The 15458-nt window shown below is 38.1% G+C and overlaps 1 protein-coding gene across 3 annotated transcripts in view; it reads left to right on the top strand.

Moving 5' to 3' along the window:
• The window catches only part of IGSF11 (immunoglobulin superfamily member 11), a 170215-nt gene that overhangs the window by 29703 nt on the left and 125054 nt on the right, over positions 1–15458 (top strand). For 2 of the 3 annotated variants that reach the window (XM_076001698.1, XM_076001687.1), the window contains exon 1: positions 12381–12735. The exons of the other annotated variant lie outside the window; for it this stretch is intronic. In XM_076001698.1, coding sequence (XP_075857813.1) covers positions 12684–12735 — 52 coding nt within the window. In that variant the 5' untranslated portion in view covers positions 12381–12683. Of the gene's footprint in view, positions 1–12380; positions 12736–15458 lie in introns of those variants that run through there. 3 annotated transcript variants of the gene reach the window in all.

Raw genomic sequence — 15458 nt, 5'->3', positions numbered from 1 at the left:
TGTGATTATATGTTTAAGAAAAGAAAGGAAATATGGACATAGATAAAATGATGAAAAATTTCATCAAAGAAATAGAATCTGTATAAAAATGAAATGGATGTATGAAACTAAAAAAAATATTATCTGAAATCAAGAACTCAACAGATGGGTTTGTGAGATTGGACATAGCAGAACACAGATTTAGTGAACTGGAAGATAGTTCAAGGAAACTGTCCAAATTGAAGTATAGTGAGACAAAAGGATTGAAAGAATAAAATAAAGTATAGCAAATGTGTATAGTGGTGTGCTGAGAATCCAACTGTTTGGGGAAAAAAGTATTAATTTGTCATGTTTGCTGATTGGTATGGTATACATTCACCATAGATGATTCCAAACTACTAATGATTAACAACGATCTCACAAAATTCCTGAACACTTAACAATCCACTATAGCAAGCTGGAGTGAGCTGCTGCAGCATACCACTGCTGCAGTGAATTCATACCACTGCGTATGAATTGTACTCAGAATGTCTAACATATGTTTAATTAGAGATTCAGAAAGAGCGGAGATAGAGAATGGGGCAGAAGCAAGATTTGAAGAGATTATAGCTGAGAACATTCTACGGCCTGATGGAGTGGCTCACGTCTTTAATCCTAGCACTCTGGAAGGCCGAGATGGGTAGATTGCTCAAGAATCAGGAATTAAAGACCAGCCTGAGTAAGAGTGGGACCCCATTTCTAATAAAAATTAGAAAGAAATTAGCTGGACAACTAAAAAGAAAAAAAAAAGAATATATATATATATATATGTATATATATATATATATACATAAAATTAGCCATATATATACATAAATATACATATATATAGCCATATATATACATATATACATATATATACATAAAATATATATATAAAATTAGCCAGGCATGGTGGCGCATGCCTGTAGTCCCAGCTACTCGGGAGATTGAGGCAGTAGGATTGCTTGAGCCCAGGAGTTTGAGGTTGCTTTGAGCTTGGCTGATGCCATGGCACTCTAACCCAGGCAACAGAGCCAACCTCTGTCTCAAAAAGAAAACAGGAAAAAAAAAAAGGACCTAATAACTCTACTCTGTACTTTCTATACCACTATAATGGGTATGTGCAGCTCTGCAAGACGATCTTTGGCCTACCCATCAAGACATTTTCCCAACCATTACTCTTCCGTCACTCATTTGCTGAAATGCAGTAGTGCCTCCTTGAACTACTACACACTACAGGGAAAGTGAGGACACTGGTATTTGACTTCCTGGACTACTTTCTCTTTCTCTCCCTTGGTGAGGAAGTTTTATTTTCCTTCTTACTAGCATTGAAATCTTGCTTATGTAATATCTGACTTTTCTTCAGAATGTTAGAATTGTCTTACAATATAACACTGTTGTGCTAATCCATCTGACTTGTCTCTTGATATTTAAAAAGGAACTATTGGAATTAAAAGCAAACAAAACTATCCATGATAATAACAAGAACACAAAAGAAGTAGGACTTTCCTCTCTCTCAAAGCCAGGCTAAAAGAAAGTGGTTTTGCATGGACTCCAAAAAGTAAACATTGTACTCAAAGGAGAAGAATTACTTTTTTCCCTAGGTATCCATTCTGTCCATGTCTATGCTCAACAAAACTCCTTTTCAAAAGGGAAAATTTGCTGGAAAACATATTTTATAAAGGGGAATTAAAATACAAAGTTATATTTCAAACTATTTCAATTTTATTGCTTGTGAAATTATTCACTTCCTTTTGCCTAATCTTCAGTCTTTGTAGAGGAATCATATCTTCAGGGAACTCTTTCCAGATCTTTTTGATCATGTGACATTATTCTATTACACGCCCACTTGGAACCCCACCTTTCTTCTTCATACCGCTTGTCATGTATATTTGTAGAATTATGTGATAGATGTCTGCCTTTTCCACTATACTGAAGGTTTTGTAAGAGCAAAGATTTATTGATTTTTGCTGCTTAATGTATCAACAGTAGCTTGGACAGAACCTAGGAGATGGTTTATTCTCAACCAATACTGTAAAACCCTGTTATAGTGTGCCCTATCAGTGATGAGAATTAACGTTTAATTCTATTTAAAATTAACTCCTGCCCCATGTTCAGCCATTTTCTCATGGGGGGAGGGCAAAAGGGAGTGGAGGCTAAAGTGTTTACTTTTTAAGGGAGGATACGGTGAGGTGAGTGTAGTTAGAAGGTTGAATGGCAGGCAGTCCTGCCTTGGGAAGCAGAGAGGGCCCTTGTATATCATGGCCCAGTATTCTTACATCAAGCTGATCAAACAAGTGCAACTCCCTGTTTCTAGTGTCATTGATGCTGCCCTGGAAGTACCAATCAATACAGGAACTAGAAACATTCCTATCAATACCTAACCTTCAGTTTGAAGTACCACCAGGTGGCGCTAATCACAGCTTGGACATGAATACATACGGATGCCCCAAGGGACCTCTGAAATTCCTGGCCATCTAGCTAGTCAATTTATTAACCTAGTCATTTTATAACCTAACATTAATGTGACTGTACATTTTGCATGATATTTGTTTAGTTTTCACGTAACACGTAATAGCAGGATTTTTCTACACTTGTTGAATTGAAGAAGGACTGCACAAGAGCAAATACAGTGATGGTAGAAGGATATAGGGTAGTTTTATTTGTGAGACAAACGTAGTTGTTAAAGCAATAGTGCCTTGAAGTCTCTCATTTCAAAGATGTATACAGAAGTATTCTCAGTTTATTTTGTGGAGATATGTCGTGGCCTGTTTACAGGATGGAGGATGAACACAGAACACAAAACACAAACGCAGAACACAAAGAAAAACGCAGACACGCCTACAAACGGTTGACTTGAGTAATAATACACAGAGTCAGTTTTATTTTTATACTCCAAAGATTAAAGTTAGTTCCTTGTATGTAACCACCCAGGCGTGGCAGTGATAGCCATAAATTCCGGAATGTGTTGTAGCCTTAGGGAAGCAGATATCCCCTGACTCAGAATTTCAAGGTGGTTGCTCTAGGCACTAGGCATAGATAAAGGACCGAGATTAGCAAGGATGGGCAAGGTGAGCCACAGGGGGCATTTCTCATCCCCAGCTTCTCTTAGAGTGACCCCGTAAGATCTTCGGCTGAACCCCAATGGCTGTGCATGGCTTAGGTCACCCCTCCCTTGAGGGCTCTTACCCGTCATTGACTAACCAGCCATCTTATGGGGTGTACTCAGCAATCACAGGAACAATGTATTTATCGTGTGGCCTCCAGACCTTCAATGTCGTGGGGCGGGGTAGCTCTTGCTTGCTTGCAACTCAGATCCTTTGTTATGCCTCTAGGCAACAGCCTTGTTTATCACAAGGATCTTATCCAGAACAGATTACTTTTAAACACTTTGGGAAGAACACAGACATTACTCATTAACTTTAATTCTTAGACTAGGAAAATATATGTCAGTCCCCTACAGAGATATCTTGATTCCAAGCATTAAATGAATTTAAATACCTGCTTATGCCTGCAAAATACAATGCAGTGAAAGGTTTGGGTGGAAATAACAATTCATGAAATGGATCTTTTATCACCCTGATAGCAGACTTTCAAATAAAAGAAATTCTACTAACAATAGTAATAATAACAATAGCTAATGTTATTTGCCAGGCTGATTATCTGCTAGGCACTGTAATGGGCATTTTCACACATATTACCTGATTGAATCCCAAAAACAATCTGTGAAATAAGAATTATATACCATTTTTTATAAAGGTGGTAGTCGAGGCATAGAAAGGTTGACTTTCCAAAAGGTTATTAAAAATACATAGTAGAATTGAAATTGAGCAAACCTATTATCATTTAGAAGTTAATATGCAAAAGCTCTATTTTGTATTTGCCTTATTTGATTCTAGACATCAAGAAAGATACATTATAGAGACATGCGCCAAAATCTCTAGGATAAGAAGAAGTATACTATTCCTATAATTTTGATTATATTTAAAAGAGCTTGCTACTAAAAAAACAACAAAAAACTATAGTTGAGTTTTTGTAAGAACCGTATACACAGATGTATAAAATCTACTTAAAGTTAGGTGTCTTAGCTTGGGTTCCTCTGAAAATATATCTTGAGTAAAAAGGCTTATGTATAATTAATTTATTTAAGGAGTAATTCTGGGGAGCAGGAGTATTTGATAGGGAAGTGAAAAAGGGAAGAGGAAAAGCTAATTGAAGATGTGTTTGGTTTTGGTTGGGTACTGTTGAACGTGCCAGGACCCTCTGAGGAGCCTGATGAAATGTGGCTAAGAACCATCACTCTGGAGGATGCCAAGGAGAAGGATTATTTGTTGACCCCCATCCCACGTTGGTCAAGAGTGGCCCCATGGCCGGGAGCAGTGGCTTGTGCCTGTAATCCTAGCACTCTGGGAGGCCGAGGCGGGAGAATCGCTCAAGGTCATGAGTTCGAGACTAGCCTGAGCAAGAGTGAGACCCTGTCTCTACTAAAAATAGAAAGAAATTAACTGGACAACTGGAAATATATAGTTAAAATTAGCCGGGCATGGTGGCGCATGCCTATAGTCCCAGCTACTCAGGAGGCTGAGGCAGAAGGATTGCTTGAGCCCAGGAGTTTGAGGTTGCTGTGAGCTAGGCTGACACCATGGCACTCTAGCTCGGGCAACAGAGTGAGACTCTGTCTCAAAAAAAAAAAAGAAAGAAAAGAGAGTGACCCCATAAGTGTCGACATCCCTGTGCTTCCAGGTTGCCCATGTCAGTGCCACCAGCGTCCTGCTGGTGTCTCAGGCAATAGTATCAGGGAATCTCCTGAACAGGAAGAGAGGTAACTGGGGTTGGCCAAGGCAAAACAAGATACTGTCAAGTTATACCTGTGAAAGTTATACCTCTGTGAGCCTGTCACAGAGGCTAGAATATGAGGAAGGGCTGAGAACATCTGAAATGGTGCACAAGAAGGTTCTAATGCTGTGGGTACTCTTCCTTTAGGAATACATGGTATTAATATGTGGATTTTGGTAATAATAATGATTATATATATAGATTTTTCTAAAAATGATGTTAAAACTGTGAACCCATTTATTGAAATTAAAATATCTTTTAGGCCATCTAATTTTTCCTCATTGTGTTACCATGGAAACATAGCATAGCTCACAGTTCTTGAGTTCTAAATTTTATGAGTTATTTCTGATTTTATTATTAGGAGCATATAAAATCCAGGTAATATTTATTTAGTCTTTTGTGCTCACTAAATATAAAATTTCAGATTAAGTTTTAAGGAGGTGGTATCCATTTAATTGTATAAGTCTGCATCTTTCAAGAAAGAGTGTTCATTAACAGATACAGAAGATAGACTAAAATCTGAACAAATAATACTTCAGTATTAAAAAGTAGCAGCAACGTTCAGTTTCAAATTGCCAATCAGACTGCTAATTCAAACAGAGGTATCAGGGTATAGTGGAAAGTACTCTGACCTTAGAGTCAGAAAACTTGGGTTTTACTATGTAAAGGCTGTATGATCTTGACCATGCAGTTTTAAAGCTTCTTTGAATCTCAGTTTTATTCATCTGGAAAAATGGGGTATAACCACCTTTATAACACAGGATTGTTATGAGGATTTAAATAAGACTATGTATGTTAAAATACACTGTATAGTTACAGTGCCCGGAACATAGTAAATATTCCATAAATGTGGATTGAATTTAAATATGAAATGTATGTCCTACGTGACTCAGATCCACACACTGATCATACCTGTTGTCAGCCTGGAACCCATCTTTTCAAAATCTGGTTCTTCTCACTCTTGTTTCTTCTTATCTGTCAGTCCTTGCCTCAATATTAATACTTTAGACCTTCTTTGATGGTCCTCATCAAGTAAGACCCTCCTTACCTCTTTTGAAGTGTGAGTTAATCAATATCTCTAACTTTTTGGAAAGGCAAGAACTTCAGAACACTTTAATCCTAAAGACAATGTTCTTAGTTGCAAACAACAGAAATTGGTGGTGGTTAAAGAAGAAAAGGTCCAGGGTACTGGGCAACTCATAGAAAAAGTGGGAAGTCTAAAGGATCAGAAACAAGCAGCAAGCAAAGGAGACCAGGTAGGCAAAATGACATCATGGAAATATTCCAGGGAGGACAGTCCTAGGCAACGCCACTGCTGGCACCAGGCACTGGATGCCACACATGGTACCATAACCACGACTGCCTCTGGTCAGTGGGCAGTGGAATATGAACTCTTCCTTATACTTTCCTTATTTTTATATCATTAATTTTTCCTTCTCCTTTCTTTATCTCTGAATAAAGACTTTTACTCTGAGTATCTCAAGAATGGAAAAACAAGCACCACATGTACTCACCAGCAAATTGGTATTAACGGATCATCACCTAAGTGGACATGTAGGAGTAACATTTATCGGAGGTCGGGAGGGTGGGAGGGGGGAGGAGGGGATGGGCATATACAACCACAATGAGTAAGATGTGCAACATTTGGGGGATGGCCATGCTTGAAGCTCTTACTTGAGGGGAGAGGGGGGCATGGGCAATATATGTAACCTTAACACTTGTACCCCCATAATATGCTAAAATAAAAAAAATAAACAGACACACATGATTTAAATAAATATACCAAAACCAAGAAGGCTAAAAAAAAAAAGACTTTCACTCTGAATAAAGACAAATATCTCTGTTCAAGACTCACAACTCCAGAGGTGAGCCTCTCCAATTGGCTAAACCTTATGGTATGTGACTGCACTGTGGTTGCCAAAAGATGGGGAAGCATTTTTGGCTTCTGCAGTAGAAAGAAGGTAGGCTGTGTGTCCCACTGAGAATCAGACTCTGGAAAATTCTCTGAACATTGGAACAAGGTCTTGATGCTTAGCAGTAAGAAACAAAAACAAAAAACTTAGCAGTCAAAAAATTCACCAGATTTCAGTCCCATAGTGATATCCATTCTTCTTACGTTGTTCTTCTATGTTAATATTCTTTAGTCTCTGGACTTACTGTAAAGTAACCTGCTACCATCATACCCTAAACAAAATAGTGGGGTAAAGGAAGAGGAAAGAAACAGAAAAGTTAGAATCATACATATATAACTGTCACAGCAAGGAATAGATAGTGATAGAGGCTACAGACTTTATTTCTGAAACTAATTATGAGGCCATTGCTATTTCAACCTTGCATCTCCAAGAGATACCATTGTTTTAGAAAGCATGTGAATTTGAGCGTAGGCTTTGATCTTAGAATTTAGAGATTTAAGTGTGTTATCTTCTTTCTTTAAGCAATGAAGTGCCATTAAAAGTAATCGCCCCCTCCATAGTTCTTTCTTCTGCTTTTATTGTTCTCTGAGAGTGGCAACCTGAAAGCCTTGATTTCAGTGGGTACTTAATGAAATGATCATATGAATTTTTAAATTTAATCTCAGTGTGGTAAATTGCATTGATTTTCAAATATTAAACTAATACTATGCTTCTGAAATAAATCTAATTGGTGTGATGCATTATCTTTTATATACATGTCACTGGGCTTGGTTTGTTAATATTGATTTGCAACTCTCTGCATTATGAAAATTTGCCTGTTGTTTTTTACTGCCATTATCCTTGTCAATATTTGGTATTCAATATAATGCCATCATCATAAAATGAGTTGAGGAGTGTTTCTTCTTTTTCTCTATTTTTAAACAATTTGTAAAAGTTTAGATTTTTTTTCTGAACATTTGATAAATCCTACTGATAAAATTGTCTGGATCTAGAGTTTTATTTCTAGAAAGATTTTAAACTATTGCTTCAATTACCTTAGTTGTATAGGACTATCCAGATTTTCTGTTTATTTTTGGGCAAATGTTGGTTGAGTTATATTTTTCTAGGACTGTGTTTCTTCTAAGTTTTCAAATTTATTAGCATAAACTTATTATTTTCTTATCTTTGATGTGTAAAGCATTTTTGATGTCTCCTTTTTTAATTCTGATATTATTTGAGATCTCTCTGTCTCATTTTAAATTTTGATCAGTCTTATCAGAATTTGGGTAATTTAATCTTTTCAAGGTAACAACTTTTGGCTGTGTTGATCCTCTGTACTGTATGTTTGTTTAATATTTTATTAATCTTGGCTCTTTATTATTTTATTCCTTCTACTTCCTTTAGACCTCTTTTATTTTTTTTGTCAAAAATCTTAAGCTGTATAGTAATTTATTTGTATTTAGTTTTTTGCCTTTTCTAATTTAAACATTTGAGGCTTTAAGTTTTCTTCCAAGTATATATACTTTAGTTGCATTTCACAGATTTTGATATAAAATTCTTTTCTTATTTTCTTTGAAATACATTTTAGTTTCCCTTATGATTTTTTTGATTTTGAATTATTTAAAAGTACCTTTGTTTTTTAGAAAAACTTAATTACCTTTTAATTTTAACCACTTATTGACATATAAAATTTTAGAAGTACCTTTCTTAATACCCAAGTGTGTGTATTTGTTCTTGATGTCTACCTTAATAGCATGTGGTCAGAGACTATGTTCTGAATGATTGCAGTCCTGAAAAATTTCTTAAGACTTACTTCATTCATTGATTTATTTATTCAGATGTTTAGTCAATATCTACTCTGTGTCAGGCACTGTTAAAGACAGTGAGTATTCAGCAATGAATAAAAGAGATCAAAATCCCTATCTTCATAAATTGTATTGAGTGAAGTGGACAATAAACAGACAAAATTATTAAGTAAAATAATAGAATATGTTAGTGATATAGTGCTAAGAATAAATGCAAGAGGGAAAGGTATTTTAAAATATCTTTTAAATGTTTTATTTTAGATAGGATGGTCAGTTAAGACCATCACTTCAGCTCACTTCATCATCACTTCAGTTAAGACTGTCACTTCAGGTGACGTGGGAGAGAAGATCTTAAGGAGAGAGAATAAATTTTACTTCTGAAAGGACCAAGCTCCACTCCACTCTAAACTATATCTGGCTCTAAGCAGCGGGGTTAAAATAGTTACAGAATGAGTTACTGGCTCATACAAGGATCAAACAGGTTGTTCCTACCTTTAAGAATACTGTTCTTATGAAAACACTCCATAGATTAAACACTCCCTAAAATTTAAAAGCAATTAGCCCTTAATTTCTATACTCGAATGAAGAGGGATCTGAGGTATTAATAATTTAAAATAGCTAATTCAAAAATAATTTATATTTAGCTTTGGAAAGCCTTATAATTCACTCCATTGTTTTCTTTCTTAATTTGTTTCTCTTAAGCTAATAAAATTAATTTTTCATTTTTGAATACAGATTAACTGATTGTGGAAAGAGATGGTCCAGCATTTTGATGGGTTGAGGAGAGAAACTTGTCTAGGATTAAAGTTTAAACTTGGATAATCCATATTTAAATATATAGAAATTGACTGCATTTGCATGTCATCAATATTTTTGAGCCAACCGTAACTAGTACACTATAGCAGAGCCTTCTACCAGGGTTCTTTGTCCCAGTCATTCCCCTCTTCATTTCTTTCTTGGTAAGGTTGACCATCCATAGCTCCCCTAGGGGTCAATCTGGGGCCAATCTCATCCACCTTAACAGCTGTTAAGGTGGGGAGGGCTGGGCAGCGGTGGGATAAATGTTGGGGAGGCCACTGCAGTGTTCCCCACAGATAGCTGTATGACACTATGATTCATACATTCTTTAGATGTTGGTCTGTAAAGAGATTTAAAAAAAGACTTCATGGTGTGGTAGAAAAAACTATAGGGTAAATGTTCGAAGACTTTGCTTCCAGTTCTCTCCATTGGTATTTGCAATCCCTGAGGTGTCTCTTGTTGTTTTTGAGACTCAATATCCTCTTATGTGAAGAGAGGGTAATTATACATGCTTTACCTACCCCCTGGGGTTGCTGTGAAGATCAAATCAAATAATTATATGTGAAAGCACTTTGAAATTTATGAAGTATTATACAAATGTAAGATGTTGTCTGTGTTTTTAGTACTCATAATACTTAAGGGATTTAAAGAAATCCTTCTGTGGTCATAAGGCAGATTAGGATAAAAGAGCTGGTGAAACCCATCATTACTAATAAAAAAATCACTCAAAGTGCATGCCAGTATTATTATCTCTATGAGTTTTTACTTTTACTTTTTTTCCTGTTTTACTTTTACTTTATTTCCTGTTAATAAAAGTACACTTTTACTTTATTTCCTGTTAATAAAATGTTTTTTGGAACCTCTGAGTACAGCACTTGGAGTTTTCAGTACACCCAATCTGCTTCCTTTGGTTCACCATCTACCATCTGCCCCCATGCTTCTGGGTGGCCGGATTGCCTCCTGATATCTGATCGTCCCCACTTTTCCCTTTTAATAGAAAAGACACCACTTTTTCTATTAAAAGGGCTCCTCCACCGAACTGTAAGCTCTCTGTCCTCTTAATGACTCACTAGCTGCTGTCCAGCAAGACAGAAGTATACTTTGCTGACAAAGGAGCAGGAGAACTCTCTTTCTCTGCTTATTCATGACAGCACAGCTATAGCCCCAGTGAAGCTGGAACTTCTTTAAGGGCAGGAATCATGCTTTATTACACTTTCTGTTTAACCTAGTGCCTTTCACAGTGTAGGTACTAAGTAAATAGTTGTTAAATGGACATGGTAAGAATGTGTCTGATAGCTTGCTTTATCAGGGCTATTAAGCCTATGTTACCAGGTTATTTATTTAATTAAAGAATACATATTCTATCTCTATATTTAAATCTGGAATTACGGTGAAGCAGAGAACTGCCATGAGAACCACCTGCCACTTCACAGCTTCTTTGTTTTTCTCCTAATATTGTTTACTCTTATACCCTGCTTAGAACTGGGTTAGATTGCAGGAATATGTGCAAGAGAGGGTGAGGAACTGAACTGGATGGAGAAAAAATCTAGACCTTCCTCTGAAGTTTAAAAGAATGAGAATGAGCCTGGAGATAATATCACAGTTAAAAAATTTAAACTTTTGTTATTAATATGAAAGACTCTACTGTCATAGCATTCTTTTCTTGACATTAGAGATCTGGTAGGAAATTCTAGCAAATTGGGAGTAGTGAGCAAAAGTTGAGGCGTCGCTAATTCATAATTAAAATTTATCTTTTCAGGATAGTCTTGTTAAAAATGATTGACATTTCTTAGCATGTTCCCATTTTTAACTTGAAAATATAACATCCACATTTTCAAAAAGGAAAAAGTACATCCATAATTTCATCTTGATATTATTTTCACTTTTACATTATCTTCCAATCCTTGTCCAAATGTATATTTTAAAATGTTTTACATATATGCATTTCTCCTGCACATAATATTTTTGTTTCTGAGCTGCCCTGGGAGGATTGCATCTGCTGGATGAAGGCTCAGAATTTCTGAATGGCTCCTAAGAATCCTAATCTATGCTGCTGTAGAAAGTTGCCCCAAATGGTCTGGCATTCCCTGGGCAGGTATGTCCTCAAATTTAGAAGGCTCAGTTTGGAGGCTGAAGCAGAAAGTGACTATGGGGTGCACAACAGAGAACAGAGATCTGTATGGAAAAGGACTAAAGATTAGATTTTATGAGGAAAGAGGTAGGCAGATATTTAAGTAAAATAATTTCAGATGCTATGAAGATCTTTCTCCCTATCCAACCAAAACAAACGAAATAAAATTAAAAATCAGCTAAAAGTATAATAACTACCACCATAAAAGCACGTCTTCACTAGTTAATAAATACTTGAAATTAGTTTAAGAAAGTGGTAATGTTTAAAACTGAAAATTTAAAATATTACAACTTGACATAAGTTTTACAAAAGGGACAAGAGAAGATGGCATCTCTTTGATAGGAGTGAGGAGTGAGGAGTATGGTACTCCCAACAGTCCTATGCACTTCTCAAGAAATAAAAGGGAAACAGTACCCAGGAAAAAGCACAAAAGAGCTATAGAATTAGCCAAACCTCATCGAGTCCTAATTTTGTCACAGTCAGGTTCTTTCAGATTATTTAGATTTCAGAAGAGAGGATTTGAAAGTGAAATGACCAAATTTAAATGATCTGCAACAGTAAAGACTTGCTGGTTGGCAGGGAGGAAGTCTTGCAAAAGGCATTCATTCCTAGAGCTCTTCGGGGATGGATCAAGCTGACACCACCTGTGTGCGCCGTGGTGGAGAGCAGGGAGGGGCGCCGGCTCCCCACGCGGGCGGAGGCGGGCGGAGCGGGCGGAGGCGTGCGGGGGAGCCGGCGGCCCCGCGCACAGGTGGCCCGGGCCGCGCCAGCTGCGCGCCGCGCTCGGCTCCGCGGGTGGGCCGCCAGGCGTCGCGCTGGAGCCGCGGTTGCCCTGGAGACGGAGCGGGGCGAGTGGGCGGCGCGGCGAGCAGCCGGGCTGCAGCCGGAGTTGCCGGGCGTGAGTTGGGGGGAGTGGCTCCCCGGGCGCCGCGAGGGGCCGGCGGGTCCTGGGGCAGCGCGAGGTGGCCGCGGCGCTGCTGGGCGCGGCAGGCGAGCCCGGGACGCCCCTGGTCGCGGCTCAGCCTTCGCGGAGCCGGGCGGCGGGGGAGCTGCACTTGGCTCGCCTGTCGGTCCGACCGTCCCAGCTCCGCCCGGCGGCCAGCGGGCAGGCGGCGGGTCTGGGAGGACCAGGCTGCCCCAGAGCCCCGAGAGCCCGGCCCGCGCCTCTCCCCCGCGACGAGGAGTCCGGCGGGCGGCGAGCGCGCTCCCTGCGGCCCCGGGATGACTTCTCCGGGCTCCCCTCTGGCGCCTTTGCTGCTCCTCTCTCTGCACAGTGAGTAGCCCGAGCCCTTCCCTCCCGGGGGCCAGGCTGGGCCGGCGGGCCGGGGCGGAGGTGTCTGGGAGCCGCTACCCCCTTCTCGCCTGTCCCTAGCGGTGGGAGCCCAACTTTCTCAGGGGCCGTGTTCGTTGCTGGGGCCGAGGCACCGGTGCCCACCTGCGGCGGCTGCAGCCTCGGCCCGCGCAGCTCAGGTGTTCCGGGTCGGAGAGGTAACTGAACCCGTCATCTCTGATCCCCGACAGCGCCCGTGGCTCTCACCCGCTAGGTTCTGGGGAACGCAGGGTTCTCTGTAGATAACGAATTCCCTTACTGACTGGTGCAGTTAGAAACTGTGTTTAGAATCACTTTCCGTTACGAGGCGGCTCCAGGAAAACTGGAGATGCTTTTAAAATGATTCGGAAAACTTTAAATTGTAGCTTTACCGTAACCTTTAAGAAGCATACACAAGAGTTTGAAAATGATCTTTTTTTAAAAAAAATAACTGTATAGCATGCTATACTACATTCGAAAACTAGAATTTATTTGTACTTTAGTGTCATTCCTGGAGGATTTAAGTTGGCCCACGGAAATACATAGAATATAGCAAAATTAGGACAAAAGAAATAAACGTCTTTTATTTTCTTGTTAACGGTTTTAAAAACACCTATTTAAATTTAATTTTCTACCCTCTAATCTTTCATACATTTTATTTTCTGTGAATAACCATTAAATATTAGAACTTGATTTTCATCTTGTACAATGCTCTTTGTTTTTGTGCGTGCATTGTCCTGTGGAATCAAGGTTTTTTTTGTCCCATTTAATTGATTGCTGAGGTTTACTGAGATTTATTCTGAAGGGTTTTATTTAAAAAGCAGGTTCAATGATTTATGAAATATCATGGTTAACCCTGTTTCTTTCTGGATACACCACTGTGTTTCCAGGCATTTAAGGCCTTTTTTGAATGGATAATATTCTTGTAGATCTAACCTAATTTTAGCCAACTTTAATTGTACAGATTGGTTTAATTGGGGATAAAAGATATACAAAACTTTTTGTATATCTTTTTCATAGAAGATAGTGAAGGTATAATCATCAAAATTAGATATCTTCTGGAATTCAATAGGTATATTTTTAGTGATGATGTGCAGATAATAAAAATTGACATCATTATGTACATTTTTATGAACTTGTGCTTCTAAATTAATTTTGCTCTGATACCAGCTTGAGTTGACCAGTGTTTCTCTCTGTCCTACTTCTTTCAAGTATGAAATAAGAGTTAATGAGCTTTTGATGCAATCCTTGGATGTAACTGAAAATATCATAAATATTCTAAGAACAGCTCAAATTTTGGGTAGAAAAATTTGTTAAGCATTGCATATTACAATAAATGCTAGTTTCTTTTTGTAAATAGTATTTGCATAGTTTGTATAGTTTGTTTTTGAATTATTAGGCAATACTTTTAGAGTTGATGTAATTCGCAGAATAAGCTTTACAAGGTCATCTGATTTGTTCCTTTTCCTTCAGCAGAATTATTCCTAAGTCATACGAGGATGTTTTTAAAGACTTCCAAGGACATTTCAGTCTTTGTGATAATCTATTCTGTAGAGGCATTTTTCATTCTGAAAAAAATGTGTTCATTTAAGTATTTGCAGAGCTACCACTCTGTGCATTTGGGTATCTGGAGAAAGATGGTGGTGGAATGGGAAGATGCATATGAGTTTATCTGCAGCCATTCAAGAGTTTACAGTTTTAAAACCGTCTATAAGCATGCACAAATAACTTATGATACAAGAGTGTATGTTGAATTACATTTGTTAATGGCAGTTTCAAGGAAGACTTCATGGAAAAGTTTACTTTTTATCTGGATGCTGAATGAATAGGATTTGAATTAGCTGAGATGGGAGTGGTTGGGCTTTCCCAGCCAAAGGAACAGCCTAGAGGAAGATACGAAGTGAAAGGCAGGGGCATAATTTTGAAAGGTCAAGCTTCTAACTGCTAGAGTAGGAAATGTGTGCAAAGGAGAAAGGGTTAAAAATGTAGTTGGAGGCAACATAGTAGAGAGCCTTTAATGCTGAGTTTGGGCTTTATTCAGTAGGCCATGGAAAAGGCACTGATGTTCAGTTTCCTTATGGTGGGGAGGGAAAGAGGATGAACAGCTAGAGTGCCTATTTGTGCTAACATACTGGTCTGTAGGAGAATACCATGTTTTGAGTGAATTGAGCTCTTGAACCAGTCACTGACAAAGTTGGTTGGAATGAATTATGGTCTATCCCTAGAACTTCCAATGTGGGGTGAACAGTAAGAGTAGGTATCTGAACAAAGTTACTTTCGTTACAAAGGAGGAAGGGGAATGGATGCTGGAAAAATAATCACAGCAGCGATCACTACAATGAAATTATACACTAAAAATGGAAACAGAGGGTTATTTAAATAAATGAAAGAAAATGAATGTCAAGAAATTTTTGTTATTTTTGTTGGAGTAATTTTAAAGGGAATTTGAATTGAAAAGTTGACTTCTGTATATTAATAGTTCCACCAAAGGGTTAGATATATCTAAAGTGTTTCTTGTACTTGTGATTCCTAAAATAGTAGATAACTTTCCAGAATTTGAGAAAATGTGTATAAAAAAGAAAAGATCACATAAAGTGAAATAAAAATGAAAAAAGTCATGAATCTTTTAAATGTTAGCATTATGAAAAATTTATTGTAAATTTTAGTTTCTCAGCTCTAATTTAATT

The sequence above is a fragment of the Microcebus murinus genome, chromosome 1 (genome assembly GCF_040939455.1).
Source record: "Microcebus murinus isolate Inina chromosome 1, M.murinus_Inina_mat1.0, whole genome shotgun sequence".
NCBI lineage: Eukaryota > Metazoa > Chordata > Mammalia > Primates > Cheirogaleidae > Microcebus > Microcebus murinus.
The sequence above is the reverse complement of the archived record's forward strand: the minus strand, read 5'-3'. Positions and strand labels throughout refer to the sequence as shown.